This window comes from Hoplias malabaricus, chromosome 9 (genome assembly GCF_029633855.1).
Source record: "Hoplias malabaricus isolate fHopMal1 chromosome 9, fHopMal1.hap1, whole genome shotgun sequence".
Classification (NCBI taxonomy): Eukaryota; Metazoa; Chordata; class Actinopteri; order Characiformes; family Erythrinidae; genus Hoplias; species Hoplias malabaricus.
In genome coordinates, this window is record NC_089808.1 from 12,206,516 (window position 1) to 12,234,349 (window position 27,834).

The window sequence follows — 27,834 nt, forward strand, 5'->3', positions numbered from 1 at the left end:
ACATATGAATCGTGCAGGATTGCATTTCCTAGTTTGAACATGTAAAAATATTACTGCATTAACCTTGAATGAAAATGTTTTTTCACCTGCTCATAGGCAGATGTGCTTTTGAGGTTTGGATGCAGTGAAAATACAAAAAGACGTATTTCTTAAAAAAGTGAACTCCGTAACAATACAAAGTATGTCTCTCATAAAGAGCACACAAATGATTAGGCTATAATCAGTCACTCAGAGTGAATTGGTTACAGAGACACTGTTTGATGTCTGAGAGATTAGTTTATATTAGCATAACTACAAGTTATGCTACATTGTGTGCTGATAATGTTCATTATCTGTCATTTCTGCTGAACATCTGGTTAATTATCATGATCAACATTACATGGAAAGTAAATAAAATTGCTTTATATTTGCTGTTTACATTCTGACCCCTATCACCACCACTGTAAAAATATCCAAGTCTGTAGGTTTCTCCAAAATGAACCATTTCAGATCAGAGTGGTCTTAATAATATCATTTGCATCTCAACCTTTAGATTATGCAGGCGTTTGGAAACAACCAGGTGTGAATCCTCATGGTTTAGGTACGCACTGCTCCATTTTTATGGGCTACTGAAACAAAAACAAAATAAAAAATAAATCTTCAGAAACACTCTACGTTGAATATTCAGTAAAAATGTAAAGAAAGTATTGATTTCTGAGATATCAAGTATTTAAGATATAAAAAACTAATTTCCCCTGTTTGCAATTAGTTCTACATAAATTCTCCTCACATTCATGGCATCAGAACCTCATTCAGTGTCTTTACAGCATTCTCATAGATGACCCTAAAAAAAGGACCAAAAAAAAAACATGAAAACACTTAAAACTGGTTGATTGCAAAGCAAAATATGTTATGGCTTAGCACTAACAACTGTTTTCTATTAGCCATTTTATACCAGAAGAGCAGGGGCAGCAAAATACAGGAACCAGCTACATGTAGCCTAAAATTAGCACCAAGAATTATATTTTATACTAATTTATTACATATTAGTTTTATGAGCATTTCAGTCAAATGTGATCATTTTACATGGCATTAAAATAGTTTTCTGTGTTTTTTCTGTTTTTCAGCCCCAATAAGACTATTGTAGCTGACTGTGTACTACTCAAAGCACAACAACAGTGGATTTCAACACTTTAAGAAAAAGTTTAAGAACCCCTGATATAAAGTGAAACTGAATGCACAAGTTGGGCACATCCATCAAATTATGTTTTCTTGTTGATTTCCTATGTGATAAAATATACTAAAACATTTTTTACCCCAATGGTAAACAGAAACTGTTATTATCCAAAACCCAATGTCGTGTCTGCTCTGTAGTGAATGTGAAATTACAACAAAATATGCCAAAATCAGTCATTTGAAGTGTCCAAACAATGTCGATTTCAGCTAAATAGCTTTATCGCATCAAAAACCAAATTCATTTATTTGATTTTAATGAATGTATATTCACTGTATAAATGAACTAAATAGCTTTTTTACTGCATTAACAACTAAAAAGTGGCATTTTGCCATCTCCACAGGAAATACGTCAACACATGACTAAAAGTATCTAAATATACTCTAGTTATGTGCAACACCATCATCACTGGCAAGAATGTGCAACAGAAGCCATGCTGAAAAGACTTGTTTACTTGTGAAGAAATCTCCATTTCTTAAGCCCCTATTTTTCCACACCTTACTCCTACAGGCTTTGAGCACATTTTCTATACTGAGAGAGCTTTACCTCTGAGTGTGTGCTGCGTCCTCTGCTGTGATGGAGCAGTGCCTAAGAATCTGTGTGTGAACAGAGACAGCGATGTTCTTCAGATCCTGCTTGAACCTATCCGCTGCAGAAGAAATTACAGTCAGGGAAAAGTAATAATTGCAATTTACAACACAGGTAGCGACATGCTAGAGTTTACACATAGTCTTCAAACACTAGTAGATATTTGATTGTATCTAGTTTGAGGAAGAGCTGAAAGTTTCTATATGCACAGGCCACTTTAACAGTGGCAACTGTTTTTAATTTTTAATTATAATTAAAATTTTCAACAGTTGTTTTGTCAAGTTTTAAGTTTCAAAATTGAATCTAATAACATTTGGCTTGTGTAGTGCTATAGATCAATCAGAAACATTGGGAGATAAAAACAGATAATATCTGTTAATCTGATCTATAAACAAATAATTATTTAAATAATTATATAAACTTTCTGATATGAGAAACTAACACATCAAAAATGTTATAACACTGGGGGCCTACAAAGAATCCTTAGCTCTTTCTATTATATTTAAATTTTCCTTTTTGAGTTATCTGCATGAAAAATGTCCTTCATATTGTAAATTTCTATCATCGTCATAAAGGCAAGATTTTGATAAAACACTTTACAAGTTCTTATAATTTTATCCTTGATGTTTTGAAGAACAGTAAATGTTTCATAAACTACGTGACTGATAAATGCATATGGAAAACGTGCAGCAGAAAAACAAACTTTTCTTGACGACAGCCAAAATATGTGTTATTGCAGCCAATGCTGAGATGCTGTCGATGGCCTCTGAGTCCACAGATGAACCCGTCTCAAACAGGAAACACCTACAGTGGATTTCAAAGATAAATACGCATGACACACTTCGTTTAGCAACTTTGATTGAAAGTAATAGCTTGGTATAAATCTAGTGAAAGGGTCATAGTTGGTTGAGGGACACTGAATGAATGAATGAATGATATTTCATAATAGATTTGTAACAGGAAGTGAACAAATTCATTTCTGCCCCTACATTTGATCCAGCATTTTTGCTGACATGGTAAAGTCTATTTAAGATAAATTAAAATGAATTAAAATGACATGGTTTGAAGGTATTCAGTGATGATTAAGGTATTCAGTTCAAATTATGCAATTTTTTTTTCATTTAATATAGAATCTTACATTACTGTTAACAATGTTAGCGTTTTTGCCACAGTATATAATAAATGAAGCAAATTTCAGCCACCTAACATGTTTTGGTAAGTCAGCTATATTTGGAATAACGAGGACAAATACATTTTTCATATCTGTAAAGTGTGTGTGTGTGTGTGTGTAACCTGGTAACGGCTGGTGACTTCAGAATGGCTGTAATGATAGTGCTAGAAAGGGGTGGCAGGTCTGCCACTGTCTCTGGGGTCATGACTTCTTCCGGATGAGACAACTATATGTGGAGAGGAAAAATAAACTTATTATACCGTCTTCTACAAAAATTATTTTCAACATTCCTTGTATAAAAAAAAAACTATACTTTGTATTTGCAACTATGCTGCAATACTATGTCAGAAAAGTCAACAAAACAATCTGGATTACAAACATTAGCAAAGATACAGAGGTAGGGTTAGGATGTTAATTTTTTTAAATCCATATACAGCAATGTGCTAAAATCCATGTCAAACTCAGTGCTCCTAGTTAGGAAAAGCAACGTGATATGAATCTGAGTTCAAAAAGCCAAGCCCTACACTGCAGTATGTTATAGAATGAACTAGATCAGTTGCACAGCCATTTCTTCTTGAATAACCACACTAGGACACAAGTGTAGCATAAAGACAGACGTTTATGCCTCTATCTCATTCGCAACCAAAATTGCACATCATTAGGCTTACGAAGCAGACTTTTATAACTAGGCTGCAAATTGAGATATAATCTACAGCCAAAGCCCATTTTAACACACATAATGAGATATAATTAAAGCTATTAGAGCTGCAGAAAAAAAGGAACATTTGAATAGCCTTGTATTCTTTTGGGATGTTTTTCTTTAGAAAAAGCCAAGGAAGCCACCCACACTGCCTTCTCTTAGCAGTTCAACATGAGAGTTAGTCTGTTCTTCTAGAAGAATTATCTTATTTCCCTTAAGAAAATGGGTATAACAGCATTTTAAATGTTTCTGAGGACAAAAAAGGCAGTCTAACTCTTTTATTCCAAAACAATGGCAAGTTTTTACTCTATTCATGAATTCAGGTTTCAGAATGTCTGCTAAAAATGCTAATTTAAATGAGGTCTGATGACTACATAGGCATAAATTTCGCAAACAGGTTTTCAATTAATTGCAGGGAGGCACCTCCTCCAAAAGTTACACAGTGCAGCAAAACATCGCAATGAAACTGAAACTGTAAATTTAAGGTAAAAACACTACCTGGCGTTCCTTTAAGAAATGAAATTCAGTATTGAACATAAAGATGCTTAATAGTATTGAAGTAATTCTAGCACTAACATCAAGGTACCAAATGTTGATACTCAGTCTGTGCTTGAAAAACAGCACTTATGAGCAAGCTTGGAAAAAAATAGATATATATACCAAACACACCAACCTTCTGCAGTGTGCGGCTGATGTCAATGATGACGGCAGCACACAAAGACGAGAAGATTCCGGATATTAGTTCAGACGTTTCAGACGCCAACTGAGTCATCAGCAAAAAGTCATGTAGAGCTTCCTCAGATGAGAAGCACAGCTATATAAACATACACAAATGTGAGGGATAAACAGAAAATCAGAGAAAGATTGTCTGTCTGTTTGTTACAAATCCTTATATAGTACCTATATTACTTGTATTATATGTTTGTCTTGCTTGCATGGGGCTTTCAGGCCAATTCTGTGAAGCTGCTTTGTGACATCAGTTGTAAAAAGTCTTCAGTGTTGAAAGAGCACTCAGAGTGAAGGTGATGAGAACAGTTTACACCGTCCTATTGTGTGCATACATGAAGTGAGCCTCCTTGTTTTAAGACCTGCATGATCTCCACTAGTATTCGAGTGTACTTTCAAAGATGTGGTTTAGTTCATGGTTGTGGTGAGTTTAAAGAACTGTTAGCATGTGATGTTATTGTGCCAAGTTCTGTCCAGCAAACAAATAAAAAGGAGAAAAAAAAAAAAAAAAAACAGCAGTCCTACGATTTGAAACTGAATGTGGTAGAGGAGACTGGTAAATATGCACCAACAGATGGGCTACAGTCAGTATTTCTATGTCTGACTATAAAGTTCAGTATAATCTGTCAAGTCAGTGTGTGTTGAAGCCCACCTCCTGACCCTCGTCTTTGTCCTTCCGAAGTCGGTGTGCCATGACCTCCAGAACTTTTTGGAAAATGTTGCTCACAATTCGAAGAGTAACACACAGCTGCTCCTCCTGGGTTTTGGAGCTGTGAGAAAAGCTGTCCTGAGCCACCTCAGAGAGCACAGACAATAGCAGCGGGATACATGAGTATCCCTTCTCTAGAGGAACACACACACACACACCAACAGGTCTGTTATCACTTGTCCAGACATGGCATTATGACTTCTAATATTGGATGCTCTGGAGCAGCAAGATGAGCCTAAAGCCAAGAATGGGCTTAAGTGGTAAAGGCCCCAGCACTGAATCTGTCTTCACTAAATTTTATGTGATTTTATATAATCAAAACCATACAGCAATGTCACAAAATTACAGCACAGTCTTCACAGATGAGCAGATGGTATAACTTCCCATAGTGGCATCAGATTTCTGAAGAAATAGTGTATGAATAGGTGTCTTAAACCACATGTGTGATAATGTGTGAAATAACATTTGGTCTCACATTTTATATATTTCAAATATATTGACTTTTAAAGTCAGCTTTAAACATACAGAAATAAACTATTTGACTATGGCCATTTTTTATGGCCAAGTGGCCATGCTGAAATCCTGTCAGACATTTGGACACATTGTCATGGCAACGTCTGTGATTTTTGCAGGAGAAAACAGACATGTCCAGACAGTGTTGACACAAACCTTTGCTTAAGCCCAAATTCGTCTGCATTCTTTTCTATGTTTCTAGTTTTCTTTTCTATTTCGTAACATATTCTGCTTCTATGGTATAACAACATCTCATCAAATAACAATACAATGACATGGCTTAGCACTAAAAATTGTTTTCGATTAGCCATTTTATACCAGAAGAGCAGGGGCAGTAAATATCTGACCAGATAATGTTTTTGTATTTTTTTTTTATTAAAATGACAAAGGAATTTGTTTTCTCAATAAATAATAGCTTTTTTTCTGAATGAGCATCTGAAGGTGTGTGTGAATGTTTTTGCTCAGTTTGTGCCCTAGGTCAAATCACAGTTTTTTTTACCACACATTTCAGAGAGAATAAACTGTGAAAATGCAAATATTGAAACTGAAAAAAAGCCCTGAAACATGACAGGAGTGTCCAAATTTGTGACCTTTACACATAAGTGTATGTGACTTCTCACCAGACAACAGCACACAGGAGCAAAGCTGCAGGATGTGATCATTAAAATCTGTATCCCCCAGAGCCACTCTCACCGCGTCCCTGCACACCGTCAGACAGCTCTGTCAGAGGGAGAGGGAAAGAGGGAGGGACAGAGAGAGAGAGAGAGAGAGAGAGAGAGAGAGAGAGAGTTGCTTGCAAGCAACATAGAGATTTTTTTCATCTAAACAAAATATGTATTTTGAAGAGTTTTATTCATAAGTATCAGTGTTAAATACAAAGTTGCTGTGTATAGTTTGTACTTTTTATAAAATTCAGCAAATATTTCCTCAAAGTTCACTAGCTCTCCAGTCCGTCTGCACTGCACAACGGTCGGGTATTCGTACCCAGCCCCGAATCTGCAAACAGGAAACCAAACTAATGGAACCAAGGAACCCAACACAAAACAGAGCTTCTGAAAGAGCACTGAACAGAGGGGCTTCGGAGTCAAACAAACGGTTGATATCCAGAATCGTATACTGTGTCTTCAAACATGTTAGACTGCTTTTTACCATATAAAAGCATTGTTGTTAGTATGACCTGATAAACTAATGGCTGACTTTACATTCCTATATTTAGCCTATATTACGAACATTTCTCTACATCAAATTCAATATTATATCAAGCAATAAGTACACCTGCAAACATCTAAAGCTCTACTTCACTTCTCCATTTACATTTCAGACAGGAGACATCTCCTTTATAGAGCATTTCCTCATTATCTAGCACAGGAAGACAAAGCTGAAGAAGCACACAAGTCTTACACAGACAGAAGGACGTGGGTGTTGCTATTTAAAAAAAAAACTCTCCAAAAGAGAAAAAATAAATAAATCACATCCGTTAGGAAGATTTCTTTCTTACTAATAAGTTAAAATGGACTGAGTGGGCAGTAACAGCCTAAAGGAAGTGTGTATATACTTAAAACTGTTAATAATAAATATAATAAGAATATTACTGTGCTTTTAAAAAGTACCCTTTTTATGTGGTTATGCAAGAGGTCCTAAAATGTACAACTGACACAGGGTTGCAAAATATAAACAACAAAGATTATGAATTTACTGTTTCAAAACACAGTGAAGTTTAGTCCCAAAGATAACAGACAATACTGTTTCACAGTACACATTTCAAGTATATAAGTTATTAAAGTCAACCCAGTGTTAATGCTTGACAATTGAATATCTCTGCAGTGCAGTAATAATAATAAAAAAAAATTGCCAACATCCAAGCTGTTGCTCGATGTATTTAATTAAGGATGTCTTTATAAAAGCTCTTATCAATTCTACTTAATGCAGCATTGCAGCAAAACTAGAACACTCAAAATGGCTAATAAATCACCATACCACTTTGAAGTTCTGTTGGACTGGTTTTGTTCTCCAATTTTAAATATTTCATCACTGAAACATCCAATTTGTGGCGTCCTGCCACAAATTGTGATCTCTGTTTCCAACACCTAGGTGACCACTGACATAAACCAAAGGACTGGGTCTAAGCTTGTGCTCAATAAAGCAGATAGCAATCTGTTAAAGATTGACCTTGATTGGCCCTAGTCAATCGAATCCATATCACAGGTGCACAATTTCACTTGTATCTCAAGACTAATGCTCAAGATCATTAAATCCAGTCTAGAGACACTCAGAAAACTGCCAGACATTCAAGCAGGAGTCAGGACAATAAAAAAAGAGGAACACACATATAATAATCAAACTTTAGTAGACAGCCCTTATAATCTGTGAACTCTGGTACTTAAAGGTGTGTTCTTTGTGGACATAGAGGCTCAGTAGCTCACACAGGTTGCACAATCACCACTGTAAAGCGTGAACCAAAATGTAATGCTCTGGAGCACATGCACTTGAGCCAAAGAAACTGTTCTCTGAAGTGATGAAACTCTATCTCATACAGCATTTCTCAAAATGTGGGTATTGCAGGAGGGGTGCAAGGAATCAGAAGAAATGAGCATTTTTATGCCTGTCTTTATTAATGCCTTTCAAATCAAATCAAATCAAATTTATTTATATAGCGCTTTTCACAACTGATGTTGTCACAAAGCAGCTTCACAGAATTCCAGTAAGACAAGATTTGACATGAAATGTAAAGACAAATGTCTTGCCAATAAAACTTATTCAGTAAATATCACCCACTCACAATGGATTCATTAATAGCCCTTAAACATACTAAAAGAACATTAGACAGGAGACCAGAAAAACCTAGCTTACCTGGAACCAATATATGCTTTTTTTTTTCCCTCACAAACTTTTATTTTGAAAATGCGCCACTGAGATTAATGTTTTGTCAGTGAGTCAGACAAGGTGGGCCTTCTTCCAGCCTTCATTAAGGCTTGAGTGTTCAAACATAAAGCTGCTCTAATCATCAGCTTCACTGGCCTCCGATTCACCGTCAGAGTCACACCCTAAAAAAAAACCCAACACCCTAAAAAAAAAAAAAAAAAAAAAACAAACCTCACTCCTACGCCTTGTGCCTGCCTTTGCTCGTTGTTGCAGATTGAAAAGTAAGAAACTGAAACAGTTAGTGGCCAATTTTATGTATTTTTCAACACTGATGTTAATGTTGTGTCTGGTGTTATAATGTTCAGCCACTGATTTAGTGATAGAAGTTGATGTTACTTAAAAAATTAGATAATTGTAAATATGCATGTGTATTTTATTAATCATTTTTTGGGGCAATATGGGACAGGTGGGGCATGGAAATTCCCCTTCGTCTGAGGGGGGAAATGATAGAAAAATGTTTGAGAACAACTTATCTAATACTTTTAGGAGGAAGTGTATTGTTTTTTTTCTTTTTTAATCTAACCATTAAACATCAATATCTAACCTCACCCAAATTCATGTAGCTGCAAACAAATTATCACATTATGTTCAAAATTTATTTCAAGAGAAGAGCTAATAGCAAAAGTTAAAAGCAAATTCCCTAAATATGCCCTTCATTTTTACAGCAATGTTTGATGCACAGGTGCCCAAAAACCTTCAGCAATATAGTGCATCATTGTTGTGGAGGACAACTGAAAAAATGAAAACAAATGAAAAAAAAAACCTAAGTATTCTTTTTGGAAATTAAATCTACCCGACCATCTCACTAATAAACAACAAACCAAAAATATGTTCCATGTGAGCACTGGAGTAAGATAAGGCAACATGCCATCACCACAGTTAACATACGCAAACGTCATTCCAGTCCTAGAGGTGAAAAAGTGAAAAATACATATGGCTCCATATATGAAGATGAAGATTGTTACAACTAGAAAAAAATCTTAAAAGTACATTATATTAACTACATTTTCTTTCCTGCGATTCTTTATGGACCTAAATTCTAAATAACTAATTGCTGTTGGTGAGTTTAAACAGGTTGTAAAGCAAGAAAAAAAAAAAACAACTGTTACTTGACCAAATAAAGCCTTACCCTTTGCCCGCAGCCTTGATAATAAAACTAAGCTCTTATTTTGGAAACTTTTTGGGAAGATTCAGTGTTTTCGAAAAGACAATTATGCTTGAAATAGTTGAAAGTAACAGAGGAGGTCATCCAGCAAATTAATTGGTGGAGGCAATCAGAGAAGCCATTAAGAAGCCTAAAGATCCAAACAGAAGATGGGAAAGTTTTTTTCTCATTCCTCCTGGGTAACAGAATATCCAGTCCTTAACTGACAAACCAAAAGCACACTTCTACTTTGCATATTGCAGCATTCTGAGATATATGTACGGCAGCAGCCAGTCTTCACAATAATGATAATATGTGACATATTGTGCAGCCCTAGTGAGTCTTGGTCTGTCACTCACCTCGACAATCTGTTTGCTGAGAGTCAGTTGTTGCTCAGAGATGTCATCACTAGGGGCAGCTAAGAAAGGTAGGACCCTCTTCTCTAACCAGTCCATAGAGTGCTCCAAAGATCCCAGGAAGTCCCGCCCTTCTGGGTACTAACAAACAGGGAATCATGTCACTTGATTCATTTGGGGACTTAAATAGACTTAGCAACTTAGTTAATTTAGTGAAAAATCACATGTTTAAATGGCATGAACAGTAACAATACATTCTAAACAGCACAGTTCCTAGGAGATTATTTCAGGTGAAATCTGGGAGCACACTGACAGGAATGAAATTATATAAAAGTAACTTAATACCAATTACTATAATTACCATACCAAAATATATACTTTGAAACTGATTGCTTCTTTAAGTTATTATTTTAATAAAAACAATAAAACTGAACATTATTATTCTTTGCAATATCAACAGCCACACGGTGGTTTATTGTAAACGCAAAAGCTCTTATTATGAAAAAGTGAGATAATTCTGATTATGGGTATGACAACACATAAGAATGTGTTCATGTGAACATGACATAAGTGTAAGCTCAAGACAAACTGTGCCTTTTTAAAACTATATGTTATCAGACTCACTCTGTGTTGAAGATGGATTGTGAGACGGGTGTGTAAGCTAAAGGCCCTCAGTGCAGTCTCGGTCACCTTCTCACTGTCCACACCCTCACTCAGAGAAGAGTACAGCACCACCTGAACACACAAAAGATTAGAAACCAGTAAAAAAAATTATGACATTCTAAACCTGATCAAGCTTTATGATGCAGTTTTATAATTCATGCATTGATATGGATAGTATATATATATATATATATATATATATATATATATATATATATACACACACACACACACTGTAATATTTATCTAAAATAATTTACTGCAGTCCCAACTTTCCTTGAAAGGCTTTAGACATTGATTTTGAAAATATGATGGCATTTATCAAGACAAATATTAGTTAATATGTAGATATTGATTTTAGAGGACTGCTTTTAGACTCCAAACATCCCAAACTCATCCCAAAACCATTGCCTAAAGTTTCATGATTCCACAGAACTCCGTTCCAATGCTGCACAGCACAATTTCCCACACACTGGGAAGGGTGACCTAAATCATACATGTAGCTGCACCCCATTTAGTTCCACTTTTGTTTCTTGGTTTTCTAGGGAAGTAAATCTAAGCTCTGCATACACCGCTGAACCTTTCTGTTTATGCTGATACAGAAATATTTATGAAATGTAAAAGTTAAGACTACATCAGCACTACACCCTGGATAAGTTACCTTCCATGAGCTTAGAGCACTGTGCAATGGTGTGAGCTGATCCAGGGTCAGACTCAGCAGACAGTCTCTCACACTGGGTCTCGTCAGCAGATACTCCACATAATCCAAAGCCAGATCAGGCTTAGCCTCTAAAGGTTCATCAAACTGGACCCTCCGAGTATCTGACTCACTCTGCTCACCCTATGCTCAGCAGGGGAGGAGAGATGAAGAGAAAGGGAGAGAGAGGGAGTAGGAGAACACGAGAGAAGCTTGTAGGTAAACACAGTTTTAGGTTAATGTTTAGATATTTTCAGGGTACAATTTCGATTTATTTGCTGAGGTTAACTTGTTGGGTGAACATAAATAAATAAATAATAAAAAATTTTAGCGAATGTGAATAGTGATTCTTAACGCAATAAATGATCTGTAAGAGAAATTAATCCAATCAGAAAAAGTCAGGATATGTGACTTTTAGAATGTCTATCCCTCAGCAAAATCTGAAGATGCTGGTATATTGGGAGACTGGTATACTGTTATGTGGGAATCAGCTCAGACACACCCTCAGATCTGTTCATCTGAAAGACTTACTGAGTTTACTGGAGCTGCCTCTGTAAGCCACTCCACTATGAGCTCCAGAACCTGGCTGACCTGACCCCAGCTGCACACACACTCTATCAGCTGGCTGTAGAGAGCCACAGCAGAACCAGGGCTCAGATGCCTCAACTGAGACATTACTTTACTCCTGCAAACACACACACATGCAAACACACACACACCTGTCAAAAGACCTGTTTATGAAGCCAGTTCTTATAGAATAGTCCTGTACTTCACAGCTTATGTTATCATCAGAACTCCCAGAATTAAGTTCTTATACAATTTCTAAAAAATGAATTTATAGCTAGAGCATGTATAAGGTGTTTCTGTTGGTTGTTAGTCTGATTAAAACCTGTGGTATACGAATGACTCATCGCATAACCTTTGACATAAAAATAGGGCACCTGCCATGCGCATGTTTGGTTGATTAAAAATGAACTACACTAGCCGCCAAAATTACACAGCATTCTCGCTCAAAACATGTGACGACAACTTTCAGTAATCTGCACACCAGCTGGACATTTAGATTAGGCAGATTTACCTCAGAAAACTGTGTAAACATCTTAAAGGGTCAGAGGAGAGAAATTAAATCTGCATGTGTTGGATTGACTGACAGACACAGACAGAGAGCGAGAGTGATCCTTTACTTTGACCCCTACCCCCCATTACAAAAATTTGATAAAGTATATCGGTCTCTCTATTGAATTAGAAGAGGTGTAAGAAAGACTCACATAATTGTAATATATTAATAAACCAAAGCAAAACAGCAAGCATTTTTAAATGTTCTTAGTGAACTTTTTTTGCAGACAAGTGTTTCTGGTGTTCAGGCAAGTAAAACATGGGTTTACTTATTCATGGGCCACACCCATAGAAAGGCTTAATAAAAAAGTCATGCTTTATAAACACAGACCTGAGTGCAGGAACAGCAGCAGCAGGCAGTAAAGATGCCAAGCGGATAAGTGGAGCTGTACAGCGTTCATCCTGAAATAAACACACACACACACACACCCCAACAGCAACATTGCACCAGCATTACATCATCTTAGAGAAAATGCACCAAGGCAATAGGTTTTTGACCATCCTGTCTCTGTCAAATGAAACAAAGGACTCACCTGAAAGACTCTGAGGTACTCTGGCAGGACGGAAGCAAATTTGGCAGTGGTGTACTGTAGAGCCTCCTGGTTGTGCTCTAGAGATTTCTGCACACTTCTCCACAATATCACCACAATCTCCAGCAGACTGGTCATGACAGCAGTGTCCTTAATGGTGAGAACATCCTCTAAAACCTAAAAAACACACACATACACATTAATTACTGAAAGGGCTGCTACAGAGGCAAAATTTAAAAACTGCACTGATCTTTTGGCCTTACATGAAGCTTGCGCCTCAAGGAGCAAATCCATTTTTTTAGTTAAATGACTAAAGAATCATCCTTTAGAACAAAAAGCTCAGAACCTTTAAACAAAACTGAAAATTACATGTTCTACACTGCCCTCTGGTGGAGCTTAGAATTAAAAGTTCTTAAATATGAGAATGTATAACAGAGGTAAGCACATTTCCTCAAACACCTAATTTAATACCATTTTTTAAAACTGTCATGACTATTTGTTCCTTCAAAATTTCTGATACTACCTGATTCTGCCACAAAAAAACAAAACAAAAAGGAATGGAACAGATAATTAGAAAGTTTGCTTTTTCATATTGCAGTAAGGCTTGAAGAATAGTGCAGGGATATTCTGTAAACCTCTATATACAATATGCCAAAATACAGATTTACAGCTTAAAACAGAACATGATGTACACACTTGCTGTACAAGTGCTTGCACAATAGGTAGAAAAGACTTCACTGCTTAACTACATGTTCATGCTGTGGTTCAGAAATTCTGTCATTCCTGCTTCAGGTTTAAAATACAATTCTCTTCTTAGCATACTTCACATGAAAAACACAAGAAATAGAAAAATATTCACAATTATGGCTTTGATTTTGGCATGTTACCACTGCATCTTTTTACAGCCTCTGTCTATGCTTCCACATATACAGTACATCTCAATACGTGTGAAGGGGAATGCTGTAGAAAAACAGAATGCGATGATTTGCAAATACTTTTCAAGCTATATTCGATTGAATACACTACAAAGACAAGATATTTAATGTTCAAATGGATAAACTTTATTGTTTTTTGCAAATATTCCCTCATTTTGAATTTGAAACCTGCAACACGTTCCAAAAAAGTTGGGACAGGTAGAATTCTTTCCCATTCTTGCCTGATGTACAACTTCAGTTGCTCAACGGTCCAGGGTATCCGCTGTTGTATTTTGTGCTTCATAATGCGCCACACATTTTCAAAGCGAGACAGGTCTGGACGGCAGGCAGACCAGTCTAGTACCCGCACTCTTTTACTACGAAGCCACGCTGTTGTAACACGTGCAGAATGTGCCTTGACATCATCTTGCTGAAATAAGCAGGGAGGTCCCTGAAAAAGACCTTGCTTGGATGGCAGCATATGTTGCTCCAAAACCTGTATGTACCTTTCAGCATTAATGGTGCCTTCACAGATGTGTAAGTTACCCATGCCATGGACACTAACACATCCCACACCATGAGAGATGCTGGTTTTTGAATTGATAACAATCCAGAAAACCCTTTTCCTGTTTGGCCCAGAGCACACAACGTCCATGATTTCCAAAAACAATTTGAAATGTGGACTTGTCAGACCACAGGACACTTTTCCACTTTGCATCAGTCCATCTCAGATGAGCTCGGGCCCAGAGAAGCCGCTGGCTTTTCTGGGTGTTGTTGCTATATGGCTTTCACTTTGCATGGTAGAGTTTTAACTTGCACTTGTAGATGAAGCAACAAACTGTGTTCACTGACAATGGTTTTCTGAAGTGTTCCTGAGCTCATGTGGTAATATCAGTTGTAGAATGTTGTCAGTTTTTAATGCAGTGAGGGATCGAAGGTCACGGGCGTTCAATGTCAGTTTTCGGCCTTGCTGCTTACTTGCAGAGAATTCTCCAGATTCTCTGAATCTTTTGATATTATATCCAATCATGATGCACACCTGTTACCAATTAATCTGTTCACCTGTGGAATGTTCCAAACAGGTGTTTTTTGAGCATTCCTCAACTTTCTTTTCCTCAAGTCTTTTGTTGCCCCTGGACGTGTTGCATGCCTCAAATTCACATGACTAAATTCAATTCAATGAGTAAATATTTTCAAAAAAGAAAAAACAAAACAAAAACAATAAAGTTTATCCGTTTGAACATCAAATATCTTGTCTTTGTAGTGCATTCAACTGAATTGAAAAAGAATTTCGAACATGGGTTTGATATGTGATGGGCCCAAAGCCATTATCCAATATCATTTAAAACTTCATAAAATTCTGCCCACACAGCCGCCACACACCCAGCCCCACACAAACACACAATGCAGCAAATAACCCTAACATAACATTAAACCCACAAAAGCACCATTAAGCAGTTGGTGGTGAAGCCGCTAAGGTGCTCCATGGTGAGCCCCAACTCCACCCATATCGTGCTTTCCTTAAAACCACTGTTTGATGCAAAAAAGATAGACAGGTACTTTGGACATTTGACTGGATAATGCAAGAAAATGATTGATAGTGCCTCTGCCAACTAACTATGCACTTTTGTTGACTTGCAATAGTCTGCTTCAGCCTTCTGACACTTGTATCATTAAATACAGTACAGTTTTACTTTCTGTTCATATGTAGGAACTGATATTAAAACCTTCATTAATACTGATATTTTTTCCACTTTCAGTGCAAAATAAATAGCAGTAACACTGTTTGAATTATTGTAGCTACATTAATTTGAGTGAACATTCGACTATATAAGGATTTGTTGTGCTACAAGCAATTCTGTGATATTTCAAACTAGCTACACAGCATCTTAATAGTCATCACTTCAAAAAAAAATTGTGAAATTCTTGAAATACTATCAAGCCTCTGCTTTAGATTTAAAAACTAAAAGCAAGATGAGATTAGTATAAAAACTTGCTTTTCTGTTTAGATAAGGCTTCTCTATTTTATATCTTGGCATGTCACAGCTCTGTGAATGTGTGTGAATGGTTTAGTGGTTTTTCCACCTCCAGCATCATTTCAGAGCTGTACAGTTCTGTAGCAGTTTACTGCAGGCTAGATTTGATAAATAATTTAGGTATGGTTTAGGGGTGTAACAAATCTCAAAATTTGCAAGTCAGTTCAATATAATACAGTGGTATTTAGTGCATTTCCAACCCAGGAAATATAGGTATGATGACATTTGTTTCATTTCCTCTAAATATTTTGTCTTCATTACAGTTAGAGTCAAAATGAATTTTATATTAATTGACTTCATCATTTTTTTTGTTTAAAGGGGACATTATATAAAACAAATGTGAATCTGGAGTCCACCAATAAACTGTGAAATAAAGCAACACAGTCCGTGGCAACACAGTCAGAAGTCACGGAACAAAAAGAGTTGTTCTAATTTTGTGCTAGAATTATCCTGCCCCCCACCACCCCATTTTTTTTTTGTTTCTCCAATCACAGCACTGGGGCAAAGTTTATGTGAGTGCAAAGACTAGGTTAAACTGAGCAAAACAAACACAATGAGCATGGAGAAATAAGAGTACTGATTAAATATGCTAAAGAAAATTTTTTTTAAAGTGTAAAGATAAGAGAGAAAATAACTAAAAACCAGAGCTTCAGCTCCTCGCTCCTGGGCTCCCACAGCGGAGTCAGGTGTGGCTCATTCTCACATAAATGAACAGGTGCTGAAACCGGTCATTCTGAACAGGGCAGTTTAGAAAGGACATTTCAAGCAATCTATGCCATCTGAACTAAGTGCTCTGTAGTAAGATATGTTAAGATAATCTGACCATTAAGCCCCTTGTCTATATCTTACTGATGTGTTTTCTTTATTGCTGGTGATAGACTCGTCAGCGGTTTCTCCAGTCCTCTGAATGCATCCATTCAGACATTTTCGAATCATCAACATCAGTTTCACTACAGAAATTGGACAGAAAATACAGACAAACTTATTAAAAACATAGCTCAGACTTATATATATACATACACACACACACACATACAAGATCAGTTAACCGTGTGTATTTGCAAAGGATCAAAAACTGTATGTCTGTGAATATGTGGTCAAATCAAGCAAGATTGCACCTATGTTAGTAGGAGCCGTATACATATAGGCATTGCAGTAAAACTTGCGAGCAGCTCCTGGGTTCATCTGGATCATAGTGACACAGCGCTCACACCAGACCTCCTCCGTCTGACCAACAGGGAAAAACGAGTTGAAGAGCAAGTTCACAATCCGCTTTGACACCGACGGAGAATCGAGCTCTAGCCGAGCCAGCAGGTGCTCCATAGAGCACACTTTCCAGAACTGAGCCACAGAAATAAAACAGAAACAGTATATTAAAAGGGGGCCACATATTATAAGTACATTTTAAAATAGTTGGATAATGATGAAATCACAATCTGGTTATACATTTATATACCTTGGCAGCACGGACAGCTTTAATCTTCAGCAGCATGTCTACAAATGCTACCCGTACTTTCTCAGAGGTGTCATGTAGGCTAGTCTTCAGGGTCGGAAGCAATTTCTCCATCAGAGGATGACTCATACTATTATCCAGTATCATAGACATGCACTAAACACAAAAATAAATACATATAGACAAAAAATTAACAATATCAGTGATTTACCTTTAAGTTGACTCTGAGACTGTGCAACTTTAATCTGTGTTTCCTTACCATGAAGAGAGCGCAACGGACATCAGCAGAGCTGGTGTCTGTGGCAAGTTGGAGGAGGAGTTTTTTCAGCAGGTCTGTGATGACAGTGGAGGGGAGTAGCTCCCAGCAGCGAGCCAGAATTGAACACGCCCCCAGAACAGCAGAGGAGCGAACCAGTGGTCGTGGGTCCTCCAGCAGACTCTACACACACAGGCAAGAACAACACAGGCAACCAGAAGGCACACAGGGTTATTATATACAGCTGTATGCAAAATTTGAATAATGCTAAGGAAAACCTCATCAGATGTGACAAAAGTTAGCACAAGCCTACAAAATCTCACAAATATTACAGCAAACACAGAATAGCATTCATAAAATAGTCAATTGTGATAGTAAGCTTCTTGCTCTGTCAGGTGTAGTAGGCTTTTGAAAATTATCAGAGGAAACAACTCATAACAGGACTGTAATTGACAGTGCGTCTCACAAAAAGTGTGTCCAGTTGTTTCTGCACCAGCTCATCCACTTTTTCACTGTGCATGCTGGGGTCGTGTACAGGGAACGCCTCAGTGAACAACAACGTGGCATTTGCTCTGACTTCTGCATTGGCTGCCTGAAAAACATATCCACACACAAAATGCTGAGAAAAGAGAGACACCATTCACCACCGTTCGTGACAATTAAGTTTTACATATAGAAATATCATATTGTTTATGGTGGGGCAGCACGGAATGCAACAGGTAGTGTCGGGTTTGTGGGTTCGAGCACCGCTCTGGGTGACTGCGAGGAGTTGTGTGCTCGTGTCTGTGTGGGTATCCTCTCACAATCCAAAAACACATAATGGTATGTGGATTGGCGACTCAAAAGTATCCGTAGGTGTGATTGTGTGAGTGAATGTTATCCCGCTTTGCACCCAGTGATTCCTGGTGGGCTCTAGACCCACCACAATCCTGAACTGGATAAGCCGTTACACAAAATGAATGAATTAACGAATGAATATTGTTTATGGTCATCCATAATTCTGAGTGCTCCATTTTTTGATGCTTTGTCAACATAACAGTGTGTGTAATATGACTGAACAGACAAAAACTACAGCACTGTCACTACAAATCTACACTAGGAAATTACCTTCAGAGCCTTCCACAGGATGGGCTTATAGAGACGGTGGAGCATCTCATCTATACCCTGACGAAACTTCTGCTTGTGGAAGTACGTCAGAATCTGTAAGAAAGGGATGTATTTTATATATATATATATATATATATATATATATATATATATATATATATAATTGGCTTTTTGGCTGAGAAATGTAAAACCAATATCATTGCTAAATAAGCAAAGTAGCCCTGAAGGATTTTCTAACCTGCCGAACTTTAGGATGAACGGGTGAATTTCTGTGAAGCAGCAGAGCATGCTGCATGAAGTCTTGAATGCAGGAAGACTCGATCTCCTCCAAGAAAGGGCTTCTTGCCTTCTTCCACGCCCTGAAGTAAATCTCAGCCACATCAGCCGCCAGAGCCCTGGAATGTCATTTTAAAGTCATGGTTAGAGCTGGGGGGGGGTATAACATTTGTAAATGTAGATATTAAAAATGGCTGGAAATATTTTTCTCATGCTTTGGTTTTAAATACTGCTTGAATTGCTACTCAGCTAACTTCATCAGTATCAGACCTCACTAAAACTTCCTTTAAATATACTCTTGTTCACATTATCTAAAACTTACTTAAATACAAATATAGTCACATGCAGCGACCCGAGAGTTCAAGCACGTGTCAGCACAATTACACTTTTAGCTGTTAACTAGGCTTTAAAATGCTCCATAAGGAAAATGATACATGTTACTGCAGGAAATAGTGTCTAAGTATTTCTTTTTTCTATGGCAAACTTGTAATAATAATAATAATAATAATAAAGAATTCAACTAACAGGTCACTTCACCAATTTAATCAGTGGGTGGATTTGAACTTAGACCGTTAAGTTACAAAGTCAAAAACTAACAGGTTGCTCCATTGTGGCACGGGTTTTTTTGTGCTTTATTTACACTATTTGAACTGGGATCAATGTGCAATCAAACATGAAACACACCAAACTAATCAGCCACTGGATTCGAACCCAGGTCTCCTGGTTCCTAGATCAAGCACTAACAGCATGCACCACACCGTTCCTTAAGCTTTTCCCACGTTTTATTTTTTCTTTTTTAATACATGGGTGGCACATGTAAAACCTGTGGATAGGTGTTAGGGGATTTGTAGTCAAGTCAGTAACATCCCTGTTTGTGCAGTTCGGCATCAAGGGCCAGAAAATAAGAGCAGCTGTGAAGGAGTTATCAGAAACAGCCGAAAGGTCTAGTCAGTGGTTGTGGATAAGGAGAGCACAGATTACTCTGGGAAACGCACTGTAGGGATGCTATTATGATTATTGGTGATGTAGTATGTAAAATTCACATGGAACTGGTAGAACTGAGCATGCTTTAACGGTGCCAGTGGGGCTAGGTACAGCCTTAGTCACCAGGGAGGACAGTGTGGATTTAAGGTAGTTGATGGTAAAGGGTAAGGTAGGACTGTAAAACTGGCTTGGAGGGGGGTGTCTAGGATGCCAGACTTCACTGTTGAGCCTTCTGTTGTGACCTTAATTCAGTGAAACACCAACGAGGGGAGGTGCCTACCTGGTGACCCCTGTGAAGAGCTAATGATACAGTGGGTGGATTGGGTACTCATGGGCTCAGTGAGTAACTGTGGTTCTTAAGGATTGTTAAAGAGAGTGTGGTGGTCCCTATGTGAAGCTCTAATGGATTGGCATAGGATATTTTACATCTTATCCTGTGTATGATTATAATTATAGATTATAATTATCTCATACTGCAGATGTACTCCAGAATGTACAAGGTACTAAATACCAATTAGACAACTGTCTCCTGTTGATTGTTATTTAGTTTTTTAGCTTCATTTAACTGTGAAATATTCTCAATTGTCTTTTGAAGAGGAATGATACAGGCAACATTGTAAAATAAATAAATAAATAAGTTTGAGTGTCACCTTGCCCCTTGGAGTGGAGTTACAAGGTGTATTGGTTAAAATCTTTTTTTATTAAATAGGACAAGTCTGATACCTCATCAGCAGCTCTGCCAGTCTGCAGTGACATCAGACAAGCAGCACAGTGTTGCAAACACATAGACTGTCTGTAATTGTAGAACTACAAGATGCTTCCGTATGGTCAGTGGAGCTAAGAGAATGGACAGCGAGTATAGATATAAGGCGTTATGGTGTATATATTCATTGATTTTGGGATAAAACCATACTGAGCACTAATAATGGAAACTTAAGTTCTTCAGCTCTGGAGTCATGACTTCTTCAGCTATAGAAGAGCCTATCAATCAAAATCATGACATTAGATGTCCATCAAAACAACACCATAAAATATTCACTAGGTGACTTTAAACCATAAATGTGGGTAATCGATAATATAAAAAGTAATTAGGTAGCACTTACTTAGAGAAAAATTGTAGCTGGTTTTTGATGGTCTCATGAATCATCTTGATAAACTTAACATCCCAGCCAAAAAGAAAGGCAAGAAATCGCTTCCCCTGAATAAACAGAAAAATCATTACTCATTTTTTTCATGCAGTAAGCCAAATACCATATTCCAAAGGCATGGGTTAGTGTATGGGCAAATATTAATTTTCCTTGACTACATGTGCAGTGGTTAATATTTCAGAGGGGGGGGAATAATTACATCTTTATGGAAACAAACATGAAATTTTAGCTTATAAACATGCTATGATCAAGGGCATGAATAATTCATTCATTCATTGCCTGTAACCGCTTATCAGGTTGAGGGTCCCGGTGGGTCCGGAGCCTTCCCTGAATCACTGGGCACAAGGCGGGAACACACCCTGGAGTGTGCGCCAGACACTCTCACATTCACTCACACCTATGGGCACTTGAGTCGCCAATCCACCTACCAACATGTGTTTTTGGACCGTGAGAGGACTGTGATGAATTAACACAATAAAAATGTGATCATTTTGATCTCACATATTTTAAAATTGTTTACTTATGAATAAACAAGACAAGTTTTCAATAAGGCTGGAATACTTAACCTAAAAAAATCTGAAAAAGTAGAAAGATGCACTCCTTCTATATATAATACAGGGTTACGTCAGTTCCGGGTTACGATGTTTCGTGGTTACGGCACATCTCCCATTTACTGTATAAAGCCTTGTTTCGAAGTGGTTTTGCATCGTAAACGTCGTAACGCAAACTTCGTGTTTGGTGTGTGCAGCGGAAGACACGGTTACGCAGCTCGGGACTGAGGAGGACGGCGTCACCCCAGTCGCAGTTACAGTATGTTATTTACCTACAGTATGTATGTATGTTCCGACTTCCAAAAATCTGTTTACGACGCGATGTAGGAACGGATCAATGTCGTCAGTCGAGGAACCCCTCTATAATAGTATTATTTAAAATTTTCTCAAGTTTATTATTTAAGCCATCAGTGAAGTAATGAAGGAGAAAACTGAAAGTTTTACAGTAAAATCAAAAAGAAAATGTAATTATTAAATACATTCAGTAATGTCTGCCCAATCAACAGCGATAAGATTCTCACATGGTTTTGTCGTGACACGGTTCAATGTGCTTGGATTTTTCCCTGTGTGACAACAAACCAAACCAGTGAGAAAAGGCTCCAAGATTACTGAATTTATTCGGACAAGAGCAATTAACTACAGATGTAAAAACTCCCTAAAACTGCAAATGGGACAGAAATGATTGCTTAACACAGCGATTCCCAAAGTGGGGTGGAGGGTGCAGCAAGGCAAGTGAATGAGATACATAGCATGTCACTTGCAATAATTCCAATGAAAAGGTGATTTGTCACTAAGAAGTTGCCATTTTGTATTCATTATAATCTTTGAAATAAATTCCAACGCAGTTCAGAAGCAAAAGGCATGTCAAAAAGCTTAACAATTTAATGGGTAAACTCCTTACAAACAGACACAAGTGTGCTTACTTCCTCCCTTTTGATGTGACTGATGCTTAGGAAGCCCTGCAGTAAAGGGCTGGTGATGTATTGGCCTTCCTCCGACTCAAAATCCACAGTGAGCAACACCTCCTTCAGGCTGTAGAGCCTGTTCAGCTCACTCACCTGTGAGTAACAAAAAACAAAACAGACTATATATAAACAGTTTTTACTCATCTGACCTGAACAGCACAACAAAGAGCAAGAAATGACTCAGAGGAAAAACATCCTCTGACTACAAAGACTAAGCAATATGACTTTAATTGGTGACGTAATAATACATTTTTCTTTTCCAATACAAATGTTTTAAACACAAAAATATTTACTAGTGATAATTACGTTTACTAATATTCCTTCATGAATTTACCAAATATTTATATTTGGATATTTTTATGCCCATTTTTAGTTAAAGGATATAAAATAATGTGAACTATAACAAGCTATCACATTTAAACTACTCAAACACTATTACCAGCAATACACAGCTAACATCACAACCAGTATTTTGTGTTAAGAGATCTGTAACTCTTAAAAAAACAATAATGTAAGGAGCACAGAAAAGCATAAATGGTCCTGTTTAACTGGAAGCAGAAATGATCACAGTTTTGAAGGCATATTTGAACTGTAGCAGATGCTGGTACACTGTGTTTCAAACTTATCAGGCTTTAATATGCATGTCTTATGCCATACTGCTCCACCAGAAACAAGTAAAATGATAAAATGGCTAACTACATTTTAGATTTGTATTTCAGCTCCTCAGAAAGCAGTTGAAGGACTTTTCATGAGTTACTATAGCAACATGTCATTTAACTCTAACTTGTTCCAGTGCAGGCTAGAGGAATGAAACCTGAATACCACCTCAGAAAATTTCTATAGTTTATTATTCTTCAACATTACAAATTTGTTTGGAAAAAGAACCAAGTATGACAGTTGATGTTAAAGGTAACCATGCTTATTTACACTACAAGCAAGCTTGTTATGGGAAGGAGGAAAGATTTCTGCTAAAACAGGACTTATTTGTTTCTCCAGGTTTCTAAATGGATCTTATCTTCGTTTTAAAGTGACAAATGGGTATTTGATCTCTGGAGTTTCATTCAACTTTAATATTTTATTCCGCATCATTTTTTACAAATTTTAGCATCACTGAAATGTTCTTCACAGAACCATCATCATCTATTAAGAAAACTGTTTTACAGTCAGTAAGAGCATGCCAATGGCACATTTTATGATTGTTTTTATATGAATGTATATAAATAACAGAACTTTACTTTCTGAAGGTCACATTCTGCTTCTACACTGCTCAGTAAACAGTGAAGTAATTTAGTAAGATTAAACCCCCATAATCAGATGGAAATATGTACACATCCTACTCCAGAAGTCTGTACTTGACCTATCCAGGTTTTAACCTAAAGGGAAAGTAGCTTAAAACTAGTTTTGACTACATGAGTGTGTGTCTTCTTAACAACTGATATTTTGTAAGAGTATGAAACCTGTGTTTTGAATGAAAGAGTGTTCTCCAAACAAACAACAAAAGCAGTCCAGCCAAGCTCCTCCTTCCCCTGTAAGCCCTTCCTCCACCAGCATTCAAACAGCCAATGAATGGCCTTCTGAAGGTACACCTCAGATAGCGGCAGAGAACTTTCTATACCTAGAAAAAAAAAAAAAAGAAATTTCAAAATTTTAAAAACTCTCAGCAAACAGCAGCTTTCATATTCTCTGATATTTAAAAAGGTTTAAAAGGCTATAGTGGAGGCAGGAAACTAAATCAAATCAAGAAATAGTAACTCCTAACACTGCAAATGATCTGAAAGGCATAGTACATCATTGGAGAACTGGCAAAGTTTAATGCTTAAGAAAAATATCAAACAAATAAATAAATAATAATAATAATAATAATATTTTAAAAATGTACTTGGCAAAAAATCAGTGACACGACTGCTTTAAAGAGACCATCCCTGAGAGGCAGAGTATTTTGGGAGGGGTTCTCCACTTTGTGGAAGACTACAAAGGCAAAAACGGGAATAATTCAAGAATCTACAGTAGCAGGCACAATTGTTTGTCAGAAATAACTGCATGGGCTCTGAAACACTTCAGAATGAACAGTTTGTTGCTGCAACTAAAAATGCAAGTTAATACTCAAAAATGCAAAGAAGAATTTAAGATCCACATCTGCATGGATTACAACAGCATGGCACATTAGTCAAATAGTCCAGGTGTTAAACTAGTCCAGAACCCATTGAAAAACAATTGGTGCATTAGGAAACAAAAAACACTATAACAAAGACAGCAAGCTGTTGAGCAGATGCAATCCTATAACAAGCAAGAATGAGAAAATCTTTCACTTTCAAATGTACATCAATTGGTCTCCTCAGTTCCTAAACAGAGTTTTGTTTAAAAGATTAGGTGTTGCAACACAGTGGTACATACACTCCCCTGTGCCAACTGTTTTGTAATGTGTTCCTGGCATCAAATTCAAAATGGCAAATACAATAAATTTTCTCAGTTTCATGGGGTTATGGGTTTAGCAAATATAAAGGTTTTTTTATTCCCTAATAAATTATGATAGCCTTTATTATTAATATAATATTAATTGATATAGTGTTTTTATAATTACAGATTTCAATAACATACTACAGTAGTTTTAGTAGAAAAGATTATTGATTGTTTTGACTGATTTCATTGTCCTTCATATCCACAATCTTATGTTTCGTTTTTTTTTTTTTTAATATTCTAATTAAAAAAATATATTAATAATTAAAAATAGTTCTTACTATTAAGGATACAAGCACAATCCAGTAGAGCAGTGTAGGTGTCTCCATTCTGAATAACGCCAACAGACACTGTACACATTACAGTGACAGCATCCAGCACAGCCATGCTGTGTTTCTAAGGAAAAAGTGAGACAGACATTTCACACATGCAAACCAGTGGAAGGCCAAAGTATTGGAAGTCTGTATTGATATGGTTAGACAAAATGTGAGTGAGATTTTAAATGTAATGGACTGGCTGGGGCAGAAACAAATATACTAAAATAGTTTTTGTGGCATTAGTGTGCCCCCTGGTGGTTAAAACAGCTAACTTTTAAAAACACTCGAGTAAAGCAGAAGAGACAGATCAGCCTGACCTGAAAGATGCCCCAGTTCACCAAAAACTTCAATATTAATAACAAGAGTATGATAATAGAATTTAAAAATAATTATTTATAATACAGACATGTACAATATTGTTCTTCACTTCACTAGTGGTGCCCTTAGTTATAAATAGCATCCATCAATGTACCCAGCCTTCTGTCCACAAACATAGCTATCCATGTATCCTTCTCTCAATCTAGTTTGCCTTTTGTGTCTATTTATCCATCCGTCTGTCTGTCTGTCCAACCATCAGTGAATCTGCTTTAGGTCATTCTCTGCTATTATATTTTCCTTGCTATTATTTAGCTTCTATTTTGTTTCCAACCAGCCTAAACGTCTATTGATCCTTTATATATCCGCCACTTTATATCTATCTATACATGTATCCAGTTATTAGTCCAATGAGTCCAGCTGTCCATTTTTCATTCATATACAAAGACAGGTAGATAAATGGTAGGTGGACAGATGGACACACATTGCTTCTATATTTTATTTTATTTTATTTTTTCCTTTTGCCTTCAAGGTTTTTCTTTTCTTTTTTAGCCTGCATTTAAATACTGCAAACAGCCCTTAGCCGGGGATTCAATCTGCAGTTTCATACCAGCTCTTTGGAGACCTCCACTTCCATCTCGTCTCCACTATCTCCATCAAGGCCTGTGATCCAACGCTCTGGGGGATAACTCTGGAGAGTGTGATTTAGTAATGTATAAAGTTTTCCCCACAGCATCACTCTCTGATTACTTGGTAGCTCCTGCACCACCTCTGCTAGGTCCATTGGTTCTGACCCATCTTTCTGAGAGAAAAAAAAAAAAAAATACAACATCAATTAACTGTTCTAAACTGTGTTTTAATATATCATTAAATACAAATAAAATATTGATGCCATACAACGATATGTAAACAACAGCAGCTGACACAGAAAGTATAAATAAATGTCTAAAGACACCAGAGAACAGAAGAATTAAGCACATACGTGTAATTTAATGAAGTTGAGAAAGTCTTGAACTTTGTCTGGATGAACAGAATCCAGAAATTCTTTTCTCTTTGACATCTTCTTGGCTTAAATCCACAACTTTTTCACAAACACTAGCCAGCAAAGGGAGAAAGAGATTATTGTTTAGTAAACTACCAAAAAAACTTCACTTCAAATGTACACATTTACATAACTTAGACATTCATATATTAATCCAGTTAGAAGTTAGACTTATGATACCAAAAGAATTTTCACCATCACAAATTTGCAAGACTGACATTTAACGGTGCAGAAACACTCTTAAAAGGAAAAGTAATAAAAGAAAGAAAGAAAAAGAAAACAACCAGGGTGCTGTGGGGCTTTCTCAGACTGACTACAGTAAAATCAGGTGTGTCCACTGGTTGCTGGGCACAGTAAATAAATGTTTATGTTAAATCCCATACTTTACGCTTATCCACTGTACACAAACTTTTATATCAGACCGCTTTGAATGACTTTATTCCCTTATCGTCCACAGACTTATAAAAAACATTTGAAAATCTCCCTTTTACGAGGCAAGAAATTATTCCTGAAAATGCGTTTATACGATTTGACAATGTTTATTTAAAACCTGCTGTTTCAAATACGCGAAAGGGTTTTTAACAACCTGTTTTGCTTAAGGCTCAAGCTCCGCTGCTTGAACTGGTTTATTTGACGGTCCACCTTAAGTGTAGCGGGGATTCATTTACGGTTTTAAGGTGGATCGGAAAGTTCGGACCCAGTTCATATTAATTTCCATATTTAAAAACACACATACATTGAAAACTCGTTCAGAGCGTCAGTGGCGGTCTGCACATTAACTTCGACACAGTATAAGAACTCTCAGCGACCTATGTACAATATAAAACCTTTTTCTGTGCCATAATTCATTTCTGAGTTGTTAGTAAACAGAGGAGCTCTCACTCACCCGCTTCCCGCGCGAACGCCTTTGAAATGCGTGATGACGTGAGTGAAACTGGATGTCAACAAGCGCCCCTTGTGGCCTG

General features: G+C 37.0%; 1 protein-coding gene across 2 annotated transcripts; it reads right to left on the reverse strand.

Moving 5' to 3' along the window:
• On the reverse strand, positions 1-27,834 carry ncapg2 (non-SMC condensin II complex, subunit G2). Of its 2 annotated transcripts, none has more exons than XM_066680910.1 (28): positions 27,756-27,834; positions 26,810-26,922; positions 26,438-26,629; positions 25,477-25,591; positions 24,196-24,353; positions 22,697-22,831; positions 21,178-21,272; positions 19,053-19,209; positions 18,815-18,907; positions 18,174-18,299; positions 17,711-17,890; positions 17,455-17,607; positions 17,117-17,339; positions 16,848-16,948; positions 13,052-13,225; positions 12,850-12,920; positions 11,934-12,087; positions 11,367-11,546; positions 10,667-10,777; positions 10,046-10,183; positions 6,241-6,340; positions 5,051-5,241; positions 4,346-4,486; positions 3,095-3,198; positions 2,505-2,605; positions 1,760-1,862; positions 770-823; positions 1-608 (listed from the first exon to the last, which is right to left on the reverse strand). In XM_066680910.1, exons 2-27 carry the CDS (start codon positions 26,885-26,887, stop codon positions 772-774), a joined length of 3,426 nt encoding a protein of 1,141 aa, XP_066537007.1. In that variant the 5' UTR covers positions 26,888-26,922; positions 27,756-27,834; the 3' UTR covers positions 1-608; positions 770-771. The 2 variants fall into 2 exon arrangements, with proteins under 2 accessions (XP_066537007.1, XP_066537008.1); XM_066680911.1 differs by lacking the exon at positions 27,756-27,834 and adding an exon at positions 27,606-27,725.